General features: G+C 38.0%; 1 protein-coding gene across 1 annotated transcript in view; it reads right to left on the minus strand.

Moving 5' to 3' along the window:
* NCBP3 (nuclear cap binding subunit 3) overlaps positions 1-21,422 on the minus strand; it is a 25,607-nt gene extending 4,185 nt beyond the window's left edge. Inside the window, exons 1-10 of the mRNA XM_039886397.1 lie at positions 21,240-21,422; positions 19,256-19,321; positions 17,262-17,367; positions 8,907-9,032; positions 6,971-7,099; positions 6,682-6,758; positions 5,816-5,924; positions 3,129-3,228; positions 2,731-2,834; positions 628-919 (exon numbers count right to left, since the gene is read on the minus strand). Coding sequence (XP_039742331.1) covers positions 628-919; positions 2,731-2,834; positions 3,129-3,228; positions 5,816-5,924; positions 6,682-6,758; positions 6,971-7,099; positions 8,907-9,032; positions 17,262-17,367; positions 19,256-19,321; positions 21,240-21,422 — 1,292 coding nt within the window. The remainder of the gene's footprint in view (positions 1-627; positions 920-2,730; positions 2,835-3,128; positions 3,229-5,815; positions 5,925-6,681; positions 6,759-6,970; positions 7,100-8,906; positions 9,033-17,261; positions 17,368-19,255; positions 19,322-21,239) is intronic.
* Positions 21,423-22,554: the final 1,132 nt, after the last annotated feature.

Here is a 22,554-nt window from a genome sequence, read left to right on the forward strand (position 1 = left end):
ACATTGGTGAGTGTGTAGGTAATAGGTGGCAATGTGAGTGAACATCACCTTTCTGGATGGAAACTTAGCAATACCACAATTTTAAACATGTATACATTTTACGCAACTGGAATTCAAGAAATTTATCTACTAGTGTAATAATAAGAAAAGAGAAACCTAAATATCCACCAATAGGGATTGGGTTAAATAAACTATGATACTTCCAAACAATGGACTACAATTGAAAAAACAGCAGATGTCTACAATATATTAAATGGAAAAAGCATATTGCAAAAAATATAAATAGCGTAACTTCATTTTTGTACAAATATATCTATAATGTCTCCACATTATGTATATACATAAAACTAGCAGGAAGGTTATTCACCAAATTGCTAATAGTCCTTATCTTAGGAGAGAAAAATTATACAGGTGATTTTTACCTTTTATATTGTCTACAGTTTTTATAACAAGGACCTCTTCTTGTTTATTTTGAGTAAAAAATCAGACACTTATTCAAACTCTACAAAGGACTGAAATTAAAACAGATAAAGTGATTACAACATTAAGATGAATTAAGAGGAAGTTAGTAATTAGTATTTAAAATCAAATTAAAAGCTACCATTGACAAATAGAAAAAAATTTTACCTAATATTTTTCAACTGTGATTCCACTTCATCAGCATACATCGTCATTTTCATGCTTTTCTTTGGTGAGGGAGTGGAAATCATTTTCAGTTCTAGATCATAGTCCATTTCATCGGAGTCTGAGCTGCTAGCACTGGACCGCCTAGATGTGCTCCGCTCCCGGGTCTGCTTCAGAGCTGGGAGCTCCTCATGGTACTCTACCACCACCCTGTCGTCTGCATCCATGTCCTGGTCCTCTTCCTCCTCCTCCTCTTCCTCCTCTTCAATGGGTTCCTCAGGAACATTCACTAGTCCTAAGGAAGTTAACCAAAAAACATTAGGAAAAGCACTAAAATTAACAAGCCTGATTTTCTATTCACTTTGGTGACCTTTTTAAAAGAAGGGCTTCCCATGCCCAAGATTTTATTGAAGCAATATCTATAATAGTGCCAATCCGGTTACCATTCTAATAGCTACGACAGAAGAATGCTAGGTAAAGTATGACCTAGCAGCCTATGGAATATTATAAAGTTATCTAAAATATAGTCAATTGTCATTATTCACAGATTCGTATATGCAAATTTTCCAAATTTATTTCTGACTCCAAAATCAATACTCGCAGTATTTTCAAGGTCATTTGTAGACATGTGCAGAGTGGCAAAATATTTTGAGTCACCAGACATGCATGTTCCCAGCTGAGGTCAAACAAAGTAATGCTTTGCCTTCTTGTTTCATCTCTCTCACTGTAAATAACTGTCCTTTTTGCAGTCTTTTCACATTTTTGTGGCTTTTGTTGGTGATTTCACTGTTTGGTAGTGCCAAAGCTATCTAGTGCTCCTAAGCACAAGGAGGTTATAATGTGCCTTGCAGGGAAAATATGTGTGTTAGATAAGCTTTGTTCAGGCATGAGTTACAGTGCTGTTGACTGTGAGTCCAATGTTAATGAATCAACAATATGTATTAAATAAGGTATCTTTAAACAGAAACACATTCCGAACAAGGTTATATACTGATCAGGTGACAAACTACCTCAATGATCATGGTGACTTTATAGAACATAACCTCCAGAAATAATGAAAATCAATTGTAGGTTTAAAGTTCATGAAAGAAATGCCTGTGAGTGGAAGAAGCAAAATATAAAATGTATGTTCAGGAAAATTATAATATTTATTATAAAAAGAAACAAATAGGAAAAATGTAAAATAAAGTCAGTTGTTATATTAGAGTGCTAGAATTACGGGCAATTTGCTTTGTAATTTCTTTAATATGAATATAAAGATGATATGAAATATCTTAAATATCTTAAAGTAACTGAAATCAGAAAAGTGTAACTTCATTAAGATGCAGATTTCAAATATTGAATTTTCAATATACATATTAAATAAAAATGCAGACTTCACTTCTTCCTGTCCCTATTACAATGATAAATGTGTATGCATGTTATTCCATGTTTGTATGCTGACTTAACTAGTTCTATGATGTAGAAGATTCCATAGATTAGGTTCAAAATAAAAACAAATCTTTATAAAACATAATGAAAATTGTTTTTTTCCAATAAGTACTGAAAGACAGAAAAAGAAAGGAAGAAAGGAAGGAAGAGAGGGAGGAGGGGAGGGAGGAAGGAAGGAAGACAGACAGACAGTTAGTCAGTCAGTCAGTCAGTCGGTCAGATGGACAGCCTGCCCACCACCCGCTCAAGTCATGGTACCCACTTTTCTGAGGCATTCATGGGCACAAGCCAGTAAGTGTAAAACACTAGACATAGCAACCTATTATCATTATCAGGAAAATAAAATCAGCTTATCTGATAAAATAATTTTTTTTTCATGCAGCTTTTGATATAAATAGTAGAAAAATTAGATCCCTAAGAATAGTTTTGTTTTAATTTTCCCTTTGTCACTTTTGGCCTTTTTTGTTAGAACAGCTTTTATAAAATCATTTGACCTCTTTGTATGGGCAATTTAAAATTAATCGTGACTTGACTTACTTTCCTATATGTTGGCAGAGGGTGAGGGCAAGGAAGAGAGGATGATAAAGTTTGGAACCTTAAAAGATTGTATTAAGAATAAAAATATGATTTCGGGAGCCAAACATGTGTCTACCCAAGAGCTGAGCAGGCAACTACCAGAATGTCGGTGTTTATAGGACGTCAAGCCAACGTCATCCCCAATCAGGGCTCTCTTCTTGATCACATCCCGCTGAATGCGACGGGAATGATATCTTCGCTTCCTGCAACATTGCCAAAATAAGCACATAATCAAAAATCAACAGGAAGCACCATGAAATCCACTAATTTCAACTACACACTGATGCAATGTCAGGTACTGAAATAGAGACATCTGAAACGAAAATGAAACTCAGCATTTTCACACCGTTTACCACAGTTAAGCATCTTACATTCTTCCCTCTTGTTTTCCTTCGAGTCCACACATGGTGTTGGCATTCCACTGCAGAACACCAACTAAAGGATTAAAAAAGTTTAAGTACTATTTAAACTACTATACTTTACAGTTTTGGACTCACCAAGAATTACTAAGAATTCCTTTCATGCCTCCGTAATTTGGATTCCCATATTTCATGTAATACTGACTTCTTCTGGCTGCTCCAAGTTCCTTTTTGTCATCTAAAAATTAATTACAACCGTTACCTAGGATCTCCTGTGGGTGTGAAGACAATGTAGAATGGTTTAAAAGAAAATTGTTTTCCAAGCTAGGATCAGATCAGCACAATCTGCCAACAAAAGGAAAAGGTGCACTATAAACATTCAACACTTTCTTGAGTGCTTACTAAGGCTGTACAGTGTGGAGGGGGTGGAACAAAATACAGAGATGAATAAGGTGAAGCTGCCGTTAAGGAGCTGGCTTCATGGAGGAAATACTGCTAAAAACAACCAACAATACAAGATACAAAGTTCTAAGAAGCATAGGAGAGCATCAGTCATCCTCTTCACATCCTTTCTCCCTCTATGTCCTTTCTTTTCTCTTTCCTTCATTCCTTAACTTGACTTACTTTGTTTGAGAGGTTTAATTCTGAACCCTGTGTGTTAAAGTCACTACATAGCGAGGACTGAGTATAACACTCAGATTTGTTTATTGCTGTGACTGTATAGATCATTTGTGAATAAATGAATTTCCAAAGTAAAAAAAAAAAGAGAGAGAGAGCATTTCAGTCATTATAGGTGTTCAGGAATCAAAAGGGCCTTCTAGAAGAAATGGCATTTTCACTACCCCCTGAAAGATGACGTTCATTTCTGAATGACAACATTCCAATAATACAGAAATAAGATTAAAGAAACAGACAATACATAATTCCATGCATTTGCTAAACCATTTTTTCCAGTTTATCGTGATATACTCAAAATGGCTTAAAGAAAACAGCATAATACCATATATAAAGAATGCATTCAAATGAGTAAATGTAGAAGAGATCCCATTTATCGAGTTAAAATGTCAGTTAATAGGAAGGAAAAGTGGTCAGTGATCACACATATTTTCATAGATAAATGTCTCTGACAGCTCCTTGGGCACTTGCTGATTGCGCAGGAGGAACCCCATTGTGAATGTATCCAGTGCTATGGGTAAAACTTAGCAGCACAAACCAGTATAGGCCCCCTAAAAAAACATGCCCACCAACTACTTGGGGAAATGGATGGTTCTAGATCTGGGTCAGGGAAAATACAAGTTGAGTTTGAAAAAACAAGAGTTTTTATTGTATCATAAAAAAAGTGATCAAAGAATACTGGAGACGCGTCAAAAGCACACAGCTGGAAGGGGCTCTCCTGGCCAATTCGTGACAATTCATGAATCAAAATAATGATAGCAAGGGATGATAACCCATTGAATAAAATAAGACTCTAGGAGACTAAACTGATATAAATAAGCAAATAAATAAATGGGTAAAAGAGAAAGCTCTTCCTTACAGCAAACTGCCAACTAATACAAAAATAATAGAATTAAAAAGTTGATGAATGCTAATGCTACTGTGTGAAAGTTTAATGAACAACAGGTTACTTACATAATCTCAAAGTATCTTCCCACAAATTTAACAATTACAAATGGAAAAATAGTAACTTCGCAGTGTGGATAAACCTGGCAACCATTACCTTAACCAAGTGATAAAAAATAACATCCCCGGAAATGAGACAAATAAATATCATGTGCCTCCTGATATGATGCACTGAAAACAACACAACGTCACTTCCACAAAATCATTTGCCTAAAATGCACAACCCAAGTTGCAGCAGGAGGAGGCATCAGACAAACCCAAAACTAAAGGGTAGTCTATAAAATAATGAGCCTATACTCTTTTAAAAAGGCTCAGTCAAGGAAAACAAAGCAGAGGAGTAGTTCCGGATTCAGGAAGATTAAGGAGACATGGCATACATTAACACTCAGTCCTGGAGTGGCTCCCAGTTTAGCAGGGAGTAGAATAAAGGACAATCCAAATTTACTTGATAATTATCACCATCATCATCATTAAGAACTGCTAACACTCACATAGCACTCACTGTGTGTCAGGCAGTTTAAACATAGAGTGGGAGAATTACTGGAACAACTGATGAAATCTGAATATGGACTACAGATTAGGTAACAGTAGTCATATCAAAGTTAAATTTCTTGATTTTGATAACTGTGCTGTGTGTAAGACCAAATCCTTATTCTTCAGAAATACATACTGAAGTATTCAAGGTAAAGGGTTGTCATCCCTAACTCTCAAATCATTAAAACAAAACAAAACAAAACAAAACAAAAAACAAACCTGTGTGCTTAATGTGCACCCAAAATCAGTGAGCAAAAAAAGCCTTATGAGTTATTAAAAGACTTGATTTAATTCCTTAGGGAATTAGAGCTAAATGGCACAATTAGCAATGTCCAGAAGCATATTGCTGCGATAAATAAAAATATACAATTTTGAAAGGTTTTCATAGTCCAGATGATAAACTGGCTGAAAAGCACATTGGGCAAACCAGCTTTAACAGAAAATAACTTACTTTAGCTAGAAATCACAAAAGGATACAAATCGCTAATATTCACATTCAAAGTCAGAAATTCCAACTCAGGCAGTAAGCCATCATTTCATAAGCACAGTACATTACTGTTTGTAGGGACTGAGATTACTTGATCTAACTTCCAATTCAAAAAAGAAAGATGTCATTAAAGAATAAATCACTTTGATTAAAAATAAAAATCAATACCATATAACACATTTACCTTTTGTAGCAAATCTCATGAATAACCTATTTCCTTTAGCAAGTTTGTTAGCTGGACGAAGATCATTTCTTAGCAGAGACTCTTCTTCTACCTGAGATAACGTTTCCAACTTAAGAAAAAAGAGCATTCCAATATAAAAATTAAAGCCTTTTTCATATTTATTCAGTAGCAAAGTTACCATTAAGAAAGCATTCTGCCTTAAAAACACTTATCAGCATTATAGCACTATTTCCTCGGCAGAATTCTAAGTCAGAGGTCTTCCCTGACCACCTTGTCTAAAAAAATGGTCTCCATTATTCTGTTTATCCTTCTTAATTTTCTGCATAGCATTCATTGCTTCCTGATATTATATTACCTATCTGTGTATCTGTGTACTGTGTCTTCCCCACCAGAAGGTAGGCTCCAAAAGGGCAAAGACTATTTTGCTTGACGTTATTATATCCCCTATAATTTGGTATATAGTAAGCACTCAATGAATATTTTTTAAATGAATACACTTTAATTTTTCCAACAATAATGCAATATGCCAGTAAGACAATATGCTATTACTTGCTTTTTCTTAATTTTACTGATTAGATAACACTTCAAAGTACTTCTCAATAAAATCATTTTCTTTTACACAGAAGTAAAAGTGAGTACTAGTCTAAGATTTCAAGATGAATCATTCATTATAGCCACACAAACTTAAAGGCCAAGAGCCTGGTACAACCTCAGAAGGTCTAATGGTGAAAGCCAGAGGAATAACACAACTTACTAAGTCTTTAAGCCTTAAATAAAAAGACAGTAAGTTTTTTTACAGTAAAACTGTATATATATCTTTTTTACAGTAAAACTGTATATTTATATATCTTTGCCCTATTACTAACCTCTACATCACTTGAGTTTTCATCTTCAACTTCTCCTTCTTCAGCCTCATCATCATCTGAACTGTCTTCCTGTTTGTCTAAAATGAGTATGAGACACAAGATGAATTTTAATATAACTCCATCTCATATCATTTTAAAGTCCAATATTTTCTCCTATTTACTGATGATCTAGAGCATCATAAAAAAAACTGGTGATGTGATGCTATGTAACATTCGGCACAGAAACCCAAACCTACTGTGTAAATAACAGGACTTTCAGCCCTAAAGTTCCTCCTTTGTGTTTAGTTACCTTTTTTACTTTTCTCAGATGACTTGTCCTCATTGGTATCCCTGTTTCTTATCTTATCCAGGGCTGGCAAAGAGCTCATATTGATAAGGGCTCGTGTGGCTGTCATTTCATCCAGCCAAACCACATTACCTAAAAAAAAATGTAAAATAAAACGTTACATCGAATCCAAACAGTAAGTTTCCTGAGAGCAGAGACTGCATCATATTCATTGCTGCAGCCCCATCTAGCTAGACTGTTATCTCTAAGTGTACAAACCAACTAATGAAAAGAATAAAGTGGTAGCAAAAGCTCTTTGATGAAATTAACCTAGAGCTGCATTCCTAAACTAGGTTCTACAAAATAATGGTCAAAGATTACATGAAAAAGGATTCTGTATATTAAAACTGCCTGGCACACAGTGAGTGCCATGTGTTAACAGTTCTTGATGAGAATAATGATGATAATTATCAAATATATTTGGATTATGCTTTACACTACTGCCCCCTATAGGGAAGCCCCCTGCTGTTCCTTATCATCCCAACATGCTTTTAAATGACATTCCCCGCTTGTAAAGTGGGGAGATGATGGTATCATCACTGGATATAGAAAATAGAGGCATGACACTTAACTCTGTAGCAACTAATTGAGTTTGCTTCTTTAAGGAAGAAAATTTAGCAAGAAAAAGGTTTTGGGAAGTCTTATAGAAACAAAACCTGTTTAACTGTTTAAAACAGCTTCTCTATCTCAGTTTGGGAAATGAAGGTCTAAAGAGTCACCTTTGTTACTAACATGCCTTGGGCAAACAATTTCCCTTCTATGTTTCTTGGTTTCTGATGTAAAATATGAGGTATTTGAACTGGATAACTCTAAGGGTCCCTCCAACTCTAATGTCTCTTAGCTAGTTTCAATGGCTTAAATTAGGGGTTAGCAAAATATAACCAGCCCATCATTTGTCATTTATTGACTTGTTTATATTTGTACCAGCTTTATTTAGGTAATTAATGTATAATAAACTAAACCTCCACCACCTGTTTTTGTAAATAAAGTTCTATAGAAAACAGCCTGGCAGAGCTGAGTAAATGAGACAGAGACTATATCTTGTAAAGCCTAAGATATTTATTGTCCAGCCCTTTAGAGAGAAAGTTTACCAACCTCTGATTTAGATGCCGTAAGTTAAGGAAAAAGAAAAAAGGAGACACATCTTTTACATGTTTCTTCTTCTTTCAACGCAAACACTGAATCAACATCTTCTAAAGAAAGTAGCCCAGAAAACTAGGCTGCTATACAGGGTACGACCTAGGAGGTCAGCAAGGAGGCAGTAAGTAAAGCCAGACTAGAAGTGAGTCAACAAAAGAAGCCAGCAGAGTGGTCACCAGAGGTCAGGCCAGACTTGGAGTGAGGAGGCAAATTAAAAATTACAGTTCACAAATTAAGCAGCCCACGTTAAAGCAAGCAGGTGAAGTTTCAGAAAACACAACCAAAGGCAAGGAGCGATGAGCAGTCTGGTACAGTGTCAGAGGGTATGGTCTAGTTCCAGGTTAGAGACACTTAGGTAGAGACAGCCCTCTATATGGCAAGTTGCAAAGACAAGGTCTAAAGCCCTGAAAATGCAGCCCTCAACACCAAGTCTATACAGTCGGATCTACCCCTTTGTTGAGAAATTGTGGGAGTTAAAGAGGCCTAATCATGTACACTGGACTCAGATGCCAGCAACCAGCCACCAAAGCCCTGGTTGCCCACTCTGATCTGACTTGGAATATTCATGGGGTATAATCTGGCAGACTGGTTAATTCATTCTGATTCTCATCAATGGGCAATTTTTTCTCTCCTAGGCTAAAGGCAGAGGTCAGGCATAGACAAGTAGTCTGGGCTATAATCACTCACCATCTGACATAGCAAGAACACTTTTAAAATCATAAACAAAAACATATTCAACAGAAAACTTGGGTATACTTACAGGAGGTATCATCTAACCATTCAATGTGAGCTGGAGGATATTCTTTAAAATAGGAAAAGATATCTTGGGTACTCATCTCATCTACTCCACAAATGTAGATTGTCTCCAGTCTCACTTTGGGGATTGCTAGAAACAAGACACAGAAAAGATGACAGAATATGACCACCTGCTATTGCACATCCCACCAGTACCCCTTTATAACAGTTCAGATAACATGTGTTTAGAAAAGAAATATGCTGAAAGAGATGACAATTATTTCAAAAAGAAAATGAAACATGACAGCAAGGTATACTATTTTAATTTTTATCAGACCAAGAGCATTATATAATGATTTAATTCAGAACAGGCATATTTGTATGAGAAAGATTAAACAAATGGTGTTCATAAAATATATGATACCTCTTAAAAATCACTGTCTAGGAAGCATTCTTTGAATCTCCAAACTATATCTGGTTCCCCTTTAATATGCTTTCATGGTTCCTTACCACTTTTTTTCATAGCACTAATCTCAATTTGTAACAATGATCCACATACATAATTGATCATTTGATTAATATCTGTCTTTCCCACTGCGTTGAGATCTCCTATGAGTAATGATTATGTCTGCTATGCTCCGCCTAGTAACCCCATTACCTACTACAGTACTGACATAGAGCTGATGCTCAATAAATATTTGCTTCATAAGAGATAAATAAAAAACATACATGATACTTCTCCCCAAATTAACCTGTACTAAAGTAATACCAAAATCTGCAGGATTATTCACTGAACTTGAAAAGCTGATTGATTCTAAAATTTTTAAATGTATGTTCAAGAGAAATGTTTAATATTTAAGATGATTTCTGAAAAGAAGAGACGTTGCCCCTGGATATAAAGCAAAGAAAGAGGATGGGCCTCGAGATAATCATGCTAAGTAAAATAAGCCAGACAGAAAAAGTTGAAAACCACATGATATCACTTATATATGGGATATAAACTTAGAAGCAACAAACGAACAGGACAAACAAACAGACTCATGGACAGGACAATAAACTAGTGGTTACCAGAGGGTGGGGAGAGGTAAAAGAAGTCAAATATATGGTGATAGAAAGAAATCTAACTATGGAAGGGAACACACAATGCAATATATATACCTTACTGTTAAATTGTACACCTGAAACTTACTGGGTTTTGTTAACTAATGTCATCAAAAAAAAAATAATAAATAAATTAAAAATTTTAAAAAAAATAAAGGTAAAGAGACAACCTACAGAATGGGAAAAAATACCTGCAAAGCATATATCTGATGGGTGTCTAATATCCAAAATATATAATATATATCCAAACCAACAACAAAAAGACAAAGAACCCAATTAAAAAATGAGTAAAAGACTTTCATACACATTTCCCCAAAGTAGAACACAAATGGTCAATAGACACATGAAAAGTTGTCAACCATCATTAGTCATTGGGAAATGCAAATCAAAACCACAATGAGATACCACTTCATACCTATTAGGATAATTGTGAACAAAAAAAATGAGAAAAAAAATGTGTTGGTGAGGATTTTGGGGGGCGGGAAGCAAAGAAAAAAATTAAAGAAATCCTATAGATCAATAAGAAAATGACAGCCCAAATAAAAATGGGCAAAGGACATGAGCAGGCAATTCATACAATAGGAAATACAATAAACATATGAAAAGATGATTGACCTCACTACCAATTAGGAAAATGCATTTTAAAACAGGATACCAGTTTTAATTGACTAGATTTTTAAAAAATTTATGTCTTTTATTATCAATTGTTAGTAGTGTAGGGGAAAGAGCCACTCCCTCTGCTGGTGGGAGTGTGAGCTGGCACAACCACTCTGAAGGTGTCCTTTACAAATGTAATTTAGCACATGCCCTATAGGTATAGGAATTCTACTCCTCAGTACCTACCCTAAACACACGTGGGTTCACACAGTAGCTCACACAAAGATGTTCGTTGCACCACTACTTCTAATAACTCAGTAGCTATCATAGTAATAATATTATGGTTTATCCATATTAAATGAATCCTGGTTTATGCATGTAATAGAATATTATATAGTTAAAAAACAATGAAATAATTTATTATACACCATGGAAAGCTTCTAAGATACAATACTGAATGAAAAAAGCAAGCTGCAGAACAATATACATAATGTGATGACATTAAAGAAATTAAAACATAAACACCAACATATATTTTCTAAGGGTACATATTTGTGTAAACAAATACCTACAAAAGGCCTGGTATAATTCACTCCACACTGATGATAATAGATGATAATAGAGGAAGAAGGGTTGAAGGCTCTGGTCAAAAGGAACCTCAGCTCTACCTACCAGGATTGTGCTAATTTTCTACTTAAAACTTTACATTATCTCATTTAATCTTTTTATTGTGAAATATGCAAACATATCAATATTAATAAAAAATAATTTTTAAGTACCTATAGATCCACCGCCTAGCTTTATGATTAATTTCTTTAAAAGATTAGAGGCAAATAAAATATTACATATAAAATTGGGACCCGTGTAACCTCTCCACATCCCTTCTCTCCCTCCCTTCTCTGAAATAATTGTCAAAAGTTCAATGTCTATTACTCCCAAGTGTATGTCATATAGTCTTATTTAAAACAAATGAACTTAAAATACATGTGAATACTATCAGATAAAAATTTTTTTTAATTGTTGTTTTGTCATTTTGGAGAGTAAAAGGTAAGTTTAATGGGTGCCCAATGTAGGTATGGACACACTAAATCAGCTGAGTACCTTCCTGCCAGTCAGATTCATGAAGACAAGAGACAACATCAAGACTTATGAATCTCAGCAAGTCCTTATTAGTTGCAACAGTGAACAAAGGCCCAAATGAGATGGGTGTCGATACTGGACATCCAGAGTAACTCTAGCATGAAGACTGAGAAAGTGAAGAGGTAAGACCAGGGGGCCTTCTTAGTTCTTTGAGATAAGAACCATGAGAAGTAAAGAGATGGTTCTGCAGAAGGAAACAAACAACAAGGAGAGCTCCTGGTGATAGCAGAGGGAACAGACTGAGGATCGGGGAGAAAACATCTTGCAGGAATCTTGTTGATCTAATAACAAGTATTTAATCAAAAATCAGACAAGCATAGAAAAATAAAACCAAAAGAAATGACCAAAAGAAATATCCAGAGCATCAGAGCATTTTTCTAACACTACATTTTGGGGGATGGGGGAGGGGGAAGTGGACCTACAGTTGAGGAAACAGCTTAAAAGCAAAAAAGAAGGAATAAAACTTCTGGTCTCAGGTGTCTTTATTTTAATGTAGGAAGAATGGTATACACATCTAGAAATGGGAGATGGACAATCTTGTTCAAAAGAAGCAGTCAGAGATATAAAAAAGATGCAAAAGCCGTATCACTACAAAGATAAACTAGTCTCAATCAGCTGGAGGATAAGAAAGATTCATTCTCAAGAGAAACCAAATTGACAGTGGCAAGACTCACTAGAGATGGAAACTTTGTTAAGCTCAAGATCTGATGGAAGACTGCCAAAGGAGAATGCTCAATACCTCATCTTACTAACAATGTCACTACTTAAAATAAAACAAAGCAAGAGCCTAGATTTGTGCCTAGTCAATGAGAAAGGGATAATTGCGGAGATGGCAGTGAACAGATGAATCAGGGAACAAGAACTGAACATTTACAGAGTGTTGACTATAAGCAAGGTGATGAAGACATTATCTTGGATTTTTCTAAAGGAAAAATGTGCCCCACTGCAAGTAATGGGACACAAACTCAAGCCTTTAGGAAAGCAGATTTCTGAAAATCCAGTGAAAAAGTAGCCAATCCCATGGCCTCAGATTAGAATGATCAAAAAACTTGGGAGACACTAAATACAGTAACTCGAGAGTATGAGAGATGACCCCAAGGAAAGAGAGCAGCAAAGCCTGGGTGAGCAGTTTGCCAAAGAACACATATGAGAGAGAGATAAAGGGTATATCACTAATGACAAATATAAGAGAATGAATGTAAGAATCTAAAAGATTAATGTAAGTCTATAAAATGACACGGGAAATGCTGATGACAGACTGTCAAGTGAAAAGGAAAAGGCAAAACAAAAATAAAGTCCACACACATTAAAAAAATTAGAAAAAAATATACAAAATGTTGACAATGACTGGGTTTAGGGGGTAGACTGTGGGCAAATTTTCTTTTTACTCTACTTTCCAAATTTCTTTTGGTGATTATGAGTTGTCTGTGTAACATCTAATTAAGAAAAGGGTACAGTCCAGAGTATAAAGGCTCATCAAAAATGCTGACGGTTTTTAAAAAGTGTTTAGGGTAACATTGTTTGGGAAGGTAATAAGGAAAAAAGGCAGAACTGTTTATCTGTTTCTACTAATTGATAGTAGAAATGATAGAATAGCCATCATTAAGTAAGAATTAAACTCCAAGATAGGTCACAAAAGCATAAGAATTAGTTTTAATAGATTTAAATCTTCTAGTCCAGAATTACATCCCAATGTGCTGCTGAAAGTTGCAGCTGTGATTTCAGAATTAGGTAGTAATCTCTAAAAAGTCACAAGGAAGGAGCAAAGTACCTTAAAGCCTTGAGGACTGATCCTGTACTGATTTTCCTGAAAGAGGAAAAGAGAAATTCCCAAAAAACAAATTGAAAAGACAAAGTAATGTCATTTCTCTGAAATCTTTAAAAAAGCAGCTTATCAGACAGTTAAGAAACCAAGTCTCTCATGACATGGGTTCACTAAGAAGCAAGTCACATTAACCTCATTTTCTTTTTCTGAAAGCATTACCAGGCCAAGAAATTCAAATAACACCACAGATGATGTTCCATCACTAGATCATCAAGGCATGTAATCTAGTTCCTCATGACAATAAAATGAAATGTGAACCTGATAATAAGGCTTATAATTCATGGATCTACTTTTCATGGCATGATACAGGAGTACCCTGTTCAACATTTACCAACTGGATAAAAATGCAGAGGCCAAGCATATCAAAGTGAGGAGTACAGCTAAAATGTTAAAAAGTACAGTTAAGATGAAAAGGAACTCAACGGGCTGAAATGGAGTACTGAAGTTAGTAAGATATAATTTGATAGGGATAAGAAGAGAGTTTTAAAACAGTGCCTCAAGTACAAGATGAGAAAGACCATTTCAATAGGTGCAATTCCTAGGGAAAAGACCTGGGTGCTGTGGTTGACTACAAGATGAGTACAACACTAAGAAATGGCTAGGACAGAGACTGTGATAATAATAGTTCTACCACACTCTCCATGAATGCAACCATATCTGGAACCTACACCTCACCTTTAAAAAAAAGTGAAAAGAGTGTGGAGGAGGGAGACTAGAGAGTCAAGTCACATAAAGAAAATTTAGGAAATGGGCTTACTGTCCATTCACCTGAAGGGTTATTGTGTGATGAGAAAAGAAAATGCTATTGTTCTAAGGGTTACATGGTAACTAACTGACAGAAATTATAAGAAAGCAATTTCTGTTGGACATGAGGAATATGTATTATCATGTATTCAAAAACAATATATTGATTGCTTCATAAAGAGTTCTGCCATCACTATGGAAACATGCAAGCAGAAGCCAAAAGACTGTTGGGAACTTTGCCAAAAGGCCTGCAGTGCTGGGCAGGAGGTGGATTTGGGGGACGTAAGGTCTCTTCCAACCATGAGAGCTTTGATATTTGGGATAAGGAGACCAAAGCTGCTTGATACTAAGTCACTCAAGAGAGTAGCAAGTTACTCTTGATGCAGAATGATCCAGTGGAGCATTTCCTAAACTCTGTCCCTGAATGCTGGCAGAGAGGTTAGGAGCAGGCTTCAGTCAGACCAGCCTTCAAATCTCAGCCTTGCTACTTACCTAGCTGTGAGACCTTGAGCAAGTTTCTTGATCTCTCAGCACCTTAGTTTCCCCATCGGTAAAACAGAAATGATAAATACCTTCCCTTCACGGGACTGTTCAAAGGACAAGTTATCCACATAGCAGAGTAGCACATTTATCAAATGGTATATTTTACTATTGTTATTGGTACTAAGAAGCAATAACTTGACACCTTGTGTGGCTGCAGGAGTCAAGATGTTTATTCCAATGTCCCCATTCTCCCAAGAGGCTGGGACACTTAGATGACTGCTTAGAAGATGAAAAACGCCAGATAATGATAATAAAAACAAACATTTATTGAAAACTTAGTATGTGCCAGACACCAGTCTAAGACCTGTTAACATTTTGTTAGAGCCTCCCAACCACCCTATCTATGACAAGTACTGTTATCTCCCTTTCTAGATGAGGAAACTGAGGTTCTTAGAAGATAAATAACTTACCCAAGGTCACAGAGCTAGAAAGTGATAAGTCAGGATTTGAACACAGGCAGTCAGGCTTCAGAACCCACACTCTTAGTCACAACACCAATGGTTCTCAATCTCGACTACACATTAGAATTACCTAGGGAGATATAAAAGTATCTCTGGGAACTCTCCACTCCGCCCCTACCCACCTCCAATTCTAATTTAAACTGATCTGTGATAGACAGCAGGGTTCTCCAGAGTTCAGAAACACTAACTATCCTAGGCCATGCTGCCTCCTAGATGAAAAAATGGGTTGTAATGAGGAAATTGCCCAGCTGACATCCAGGTAGATCTACTGCTTTTTAGGAATATCTTTAGAACCATGAGCTCAAATTGCTTTTCTAAAAATAAAAACAATTTTTTAATTAAAATTTAACCCCCAAAGTGATCCTATCAGGTAGGTATCACATTCCCATTTTACAGATAAGGAGACTGAGATGTAAAAAGGTTCAATAACTTGCCCACATTCACAAAAAAACTGAAGTCAGATTCCAGGAGGGCTTTAGCACCCTGAAGAGCTCCAACGCAGGTGGGAAAGAAATTTGAGTGGATGATTAGGGATGCTTCATTGAAGAAATGACACCCAAACCAGACAAAGCATGGCACAAAAAGGGGCAAAATCAGCAGAGTGAAAGGCATGAACAAGATCAGAGGCAAGATGTCACAAGGAATATTACAGGACTAGAAGCAAACAGGTGTGGTAAAACTATGGTGCTTTCAAGGTGGAGTTACGAGAGGCTTCAGAACTCTGCTTGAGTCCAGACTGAGCAGGTACATGAATGCTAAGCTGCTTAGCTGTGCTTGGCCTTCACAGGACTTTTCCTGAAACAGAAGTCCACTCAGACAGATGCCTGGAAACCCAGCCTGCAAGGGAAGGAAGGTCATATTTCCAACTTGAACTCATGATGCAGGAAAAAGAGTAAAGCAGCATCCAGAATTGAGCTCTACATCCAAGTTACTCTATCCAATGGGATGGATTAAAGAGGTTTGCATCTGTTACATATCACATATTATAAAGTAACAGAGAGCAGAGTAGTTAAGAGCAAGGCTTGAGAATCAGAAAACCCTAAGTTCAAATCCTGACTCCACTTTTATTAGCTGCATGACCATGGATCATTTATTAAACTTCTTTAAACCTATTTCTACTTCTTTGTAAAACAAGTATAAAAAATATATACCTCATAGGGTTGTCGTGAGAAATGAGTAAGAAATGAATATGCAATATGCTATTTAACACAGTGCCTGGCAAGAAAGCAAGTTCTCAACAAACAGTAGCTATTCTTTCATTCATTCAACATGTTTTTATCATTCAAGCCTAGAGAAACTCACACAGCTGAACACAGATCTTTATCACACATTGAGGTTTGCCTATTAAGCCTTCACAAATATCCAAATTTGCAAATACAACAGATGCAGATCTTTTGTATTCATGGATTTATATTAGAGTGGAATAATAAATATGGCTATAAACTCACTAAAAAAGTAATAATAATTTTCCCTTTTATTCACAAGTGGTTTCAGGAAACTGGGGCAGATTACTCTATACAATTCAGGGTGAGTTCTAGGAAGCAAAATACCCTATTGATGGCTTTCCCTCACCAATCCCAATATTTGCTCTGACTCCCCTAAAAGGCTCACTGTGATACACTTCCACTACATTTAAAGGCAAAGAAAAGTTAACCATTCCATGATAAAAGCAGAAAATGAGTAAGAGTCTGTACAAGCACAGGTTCTAATTTCAGCTCTACTACTAACTGGGTGACTTTCTCTGATATGACAATCTCTTTTTTCCCAGTTCTAACATTCTGAGACATAGCTAACAGCAGTTCAACTTTAAACAGTTAATCTCAGAAATGGAGACTTCAAAAGTTCCTTTCTTTTGGGAATATCTAGATGAGGGCTGGACATGCAAGGCAAGGCCAGAAGCACAAGACCATGATAGTTAAAAGTTATTCTCTGGGGAAATGTGGAAAAATTCCCCCCAAACACTCTGTACCTTTCTTCATCATGTCTCGGTCTAATGCTACATTTCTTTGGGCAAGATTTACTTCTGATCGAAAATGGAAACGCTTGGCTCGTTGTTCTTTCTTTTCAATTGCTTCCTAGAAGGTACAGAAAAAGCCATGTTTCAATGGAGGAAAGTTAAATCACACACACAATCACAAACACAACATAATGCATCAGTGACAACTCTAAAATAAATCAGAAGAAATAAGCAACAATGTACCTTTAATAATTTTTGAAGAGAACTGGATAGTCAATGACTAGGAGAGTGTACACTAATGTCGCTAGAATTTGCAATAATCTCCATGACGATTCAATGCCTATCACTGTGTTTGGGATAGAGTATGGTAGTCAATGAATATTTGTTGATTCAATGAGTAATAAATAATGCTTCACTTCTCTGACATTTCATTTATTAGCAATCATGCTTTGAACAAATTATAACTAAACAATCTCAACATCCCAATTTTCCAGGTGCCAAAACTGAGGCACAAAAAAAGTTAAAAGGTTTGCTGATGGTACTTCAGCTAATAAGGCTTCTTCTGATCTCAGTGCTATTTCTAGGAGCCCCACCACCACCCCCATTTCACATTGTCTGTGTGCATGGTAATCACACCTATCACATTCTTCCACATTATGTCTGCCTGAGCAGTCCACTCCCTGAGGCTTTTTCCTGGTTTAAAAATAACATTGAAGCAAAGAAACTCTCTCTTCTATTCTAGGCTCATGTCCATAGAATTGCCAGTTTTCATCTTTTAAGTGACAAGCAGCAGTGATGCTGCACTAAAAAACAAAATCATCAGCTTCATAAGTTTCTTTCCAAGAGCTAAAATAAATTCAGGCCCAACTGTGGGTTTCTGATAGCTCTTAGGAACCCTTCATTAACTGTATATTAACTTTGCCACACTAATTGAAGGTCTAACTATAGAAAGCTTGTGAGGATTGGTAAAGCAGCAACACTTCTGTTTTTTTCCCAACCATTATGCTAATTTTCTTCACTGAAGTCCTCTCAGTGCAAACAACTAATCTACCTTCCTTTAGCAACAACTTAAGTACCAATTCTGGGACTACCACCCTTTCCCCCATATATTTGTTTCATATAACAGCAAACTGTAGGATTAAGAACAGTACAGTCTACTTCATTTTCAATTACAGTAAGAAAACATCTTCACTTTATTTTCTTGTCTTTCTAAAAGATCATTTCTTTCTTTTGGCCTTCAAGCCATCTGAGACAGAGACCCAGATAAAGTGTAAAAAGGTAAGCATGACATATTTATTTTTATTTTTGTTTTTATACATCTAATGTAGCAATATAATACCATTATTAAGAATTGTAATTTAAAATTCTGTTCCAAACTTAATTGCACACATTAAAATCAGAAAGAATGTCTGAACTGGACCTCACCAATTAAACCAACAAATATACATCAACTGTTTATAATAAGGAAAATAATAGGTTTGGCTATGCAAGTAGTTACAGTGAAGTTGGTAATTAGTAATAGAAATCACCGGATAAAAGATAATACTCCCAGGTACTGAGAATAATTCAGCTGACTTGTCCTTTAAGCCGCACAATCAGAAAATCCTATTTTTCTAAGCCTGCAACCAGTGGGGAATAAAGACATTTACTAAGGGCCTATTACATGCCGAGCACTTTTTATGTTTCCTTTCATTTAGAGTGGAAACAGTATATACATTTTTAAAGAATGGATATAGTATACAAAAACATTCCCAGTGCAGAACTTTTTCTCGGATATGGTTAAGTATGGTTAACTTGTCATGGTTGTGAGAACACACAAACACTGCCCGGATGTTTTCAGAATGCACAAAGACATCACTGTGTAATATGAAATTTAAGTTAAAAAAGTTTTTTTAATCTAGCAACAAAAGAAAATAGGAGGTAAAGAATAATTGCAATTCTGTAAGTCCCAGGGACCAAGTTCACCTGCTTATCAAAATGAATAAATAAATCATGATCTGTCTTACCTTGGAGGTGACATCAATTCCAGTGATGAAGCTGCCAGCTTTGTTTTCATATCTTCTGCTTGTGTCCTAACATGAAGGGAAACAGTAAGAAATGCTGACAGCAAGTGGGAAAAAATTCATGATAAAAGATAGCTGAGGCCTTTTGGATAGTCATTCTCTTCAGCAATCCTTCCCCCATGCTCACAACCCTTTAGTATGAGGAAGACCATCCCAGTGACTATGGTAGCAATCAACTACTCTCACGAGAAATCATTCTTGATCAGAGTCTGTCCAAAACCTTAAGTAATTCCATCTATTGAAGGTATTCATGTAAATGAAAATCTAAAGGCTTTTGTGAAAAACATTCAAGATGAGGTACAGTCACTTATCTCAACCCAGACTGGCCAAATTCATCATGCCAGGCCACCAGGTGGAGCACAAGCCTTCACCAAAATGCAGAAACTCCAGATTCACTTAGACCTCCAAGGAAGAACAGCACAGTGCAATGAAAAGAGGGTGGGATTCAGAAATCCAGGACTCAAAACAACAGCGAAGACGTTCAGATTACACAACACTATACAATTCCTTTGGCCTCTCTGGGCTTAGGTCTCCTCCATGGTATCTGCCTACCTCCCTGACCTCTTTTACAGAACTTTTGGTTTCTCCAAAACAACCTTGTTCTCATCTCAGAGTCTTTGCACTTACGGTTGCCCCTGCTAGGAACATTCTCTTCCCAATCTGTACACAGTTGCCTCTTTTATGTCATTTAGGGTTCAGCTTAAATGTCACTACCTCAGAGGATTTCCCTAACCATCCCACACCATTCAGCTTCCTGCTCTGCACACCCTCCCAACCCTCTGAACTCTCTATCCCATTAACATGTTTTATTCTCTTCATAGCACTTAACGCTATCAGAAATTATTTGTTTACTTGTGTCCCCCAACTGGAACATAAACTACAGGAGGGAGTTTGATCTTGACCTTGATCAAGAAGAGTCTAGGACTGTGCTGGGCACATGGTGGGGAATACAACAGATACATGTCAAACTAAATGAATAAAGGGATAATATCCACTTCACAACTGCAGTGATATTTAAATGATATAATGTAGTAAATGGTAAAATGCCACTTTGTTAATTGTTGCTACCAATGTCATTACCATTTGCTATCTTTAGTGATCCTACTTTCACCTTTTTCCATAATTTCAATTTAAAAGCAAGCCTTGATGACATGTGGTAAAAAGCAGCTCGTGTTAGGTGAGAAATTAAGTATTTGAGAAGAGCCATGCAGGCCTGAGACCAGCCCTAAAAACCGAACACAGGACCACCAAACCACAAGCAAAACACCTCTCAACATCCCAACTGTGATAAAAGACCAAGGACAACTGCTGGTTCGCTGATGTTTTGGTTTCATTACGGGTCAGATGCTGAGATCATGGTGTAGGTACTATACCGCAGTGGAGCTGCGCGGGGTCAAAGAGGACCCTCAAGTCACAACAGAAACATTGAGCTCCTGCTGACAAGTCCAGCCCTCACAAGAGAAACCGCGAGTATTACGTTTAATAGACACAGCTACAGGACCCACAAGGAGACCTGGATGCCGGCGCCACCCGACAGTTCCTTCTGGGCCTCTCTTGGTTCTGTTCCCTCCCTGGGCTCCCCTTTTATCTCAGACGCCCAGAAAATCCCAGCCCCTCTTCACTCGCCCCCGTGCAAAGACTAGCTCGGCGGGGCAGCGAAAGGGACGCCCTTAACTACCCTCCAGCTCTCCCCCACCTTCTCCAGCCCCCACAACACCCATTTCCGGGCGCCCCGGCGTCCTTCACTCCTGGTCTCTTCCCTCCAGCCTCGCACCCCTCAAGGCCCCCAAGCTTTCGCTCCCCTCTCTACCCTTCTCTTGACTTCCCCCGGCCCGGGCGCTGGCCGCCTCCCCTTCCGGCCCACTCCGGCGCGGGGCACTCGTTCGCTCGGCGATCTCCTCCTCACACCCCCGTCCCCCGCCCGTACCGGGATCAGTTCCTTCAGCGAGCGCCGCACCGGCACGATCTCCAGCTCGCCCTCCTCCACCTCCATGGGCTCTGGCTCTCCACGCTCCAAACCGGACTCCGCCTCAGGCGACGGGAGCCCCAGGGCCGGCCCCGCCGGGGCCTCCGCCTTCACCGACACCCGCAGGCCCCGTACGGCCGCCATCGCCGCCCGCCGGCCGCAGCACTGAGAGCCCGCCCCGAGCACCCGCTTGCTAGAGCGCCGCCGCCACTGGCCACAGAGCCGCCTCCGCCGCTACCTAGAGCGTCGCCTGCTTGGGCTAGAAGGCCCCTTTCAGCGCCGCCGTCCCCCTGGTGGCGGGAGGAACCCGGGCCGGCTGGAGCGGTACCTAGCGAGGAGGAGGACGGACCGAATGGCGACAAAGGCGGGGCCTGTTGGAGGGGGTGGGACCTGGAAGAGATTGGTGTAGCATCCCTTGAGCAGTAAACCCTGCAGAAAAAGCTAACTTTACTGAGTGGTCATTACGTGCCAGCGATTGTTACGAGCGCTTGAATCCGGACAACTCTATGGAGTGAGTACTATGATTCCCCATTTCACATACGAGGAAACTGAGGCATAGAAAGTTACCCAAGGTGACAGGCTATTTACAGGATAAAATCTAGATCTGAGCTAAAGAGGATATATAAGGGTCGTCTTCTAAACGATTCCTTAATTTTTTTTTTTCCACTAAAATTGGCCACTCCTCCTTTTTCTCACCCTCTCCCTTCCAGGGAGGCGGGGAATAGATAATGGCAGCCTACCTCTTCTGGGATAATAAAGGGAAAAGCCATTAAAAGGTAATATAAGCTGCTATGGTTAAATCAGATGCTACCTGAGGACTTGTTACATGGTCCACTGGCCTGAGGTGATACCCTGCTGATTCAAGGGGAGATGTTCTTTGATACGATTTTAAATTGGGCACTCACAACCCCACACCCCTAGTCCATGTACTTGGCATTTGTGCAGGAAAAGTTTCTAGAGTTAAAGTGTCATGAGGTGTATCTATGTGGGAGGTGTATCTATGCCCAACTCTTACACAGCTAAATTCTTGAAAGGACTGTCTTCCTTCACTTTCTCCATCTGACTTGACCACTCAACATCATGGACACTGATGGCCACTACCCGATTCTTGAAACCACATGCATTCTTCCATTATGTGGTCACACTTGGTTTTTCTTTCACCTTCTAAGCTGTTCCAATGCCTTTTAGGGTTCTTTTTCCTCCCCCAATGTGAACAGTGCCCCAGGGCTCAATCCTGGACCCTCTTTGTTCTCATCCCATGCTCACTCCCTAGGCT

Source organism: Pteropus medius, unplaced genomic scaffold (assembly GCF_902729225.1).
Source record: "Pteropus medius unplaced genomic scaffold, Ma_sr-lr_union100, whole genome shotgun sequence".
In the NCBI taxonomy this organism is placed as follows: domain Eukaryota; kingdom Metazoa; phylum Chordata; class Mammalia; order Chiroptera; family Pteropodidae; genus Pteropus; species Pteropus medius.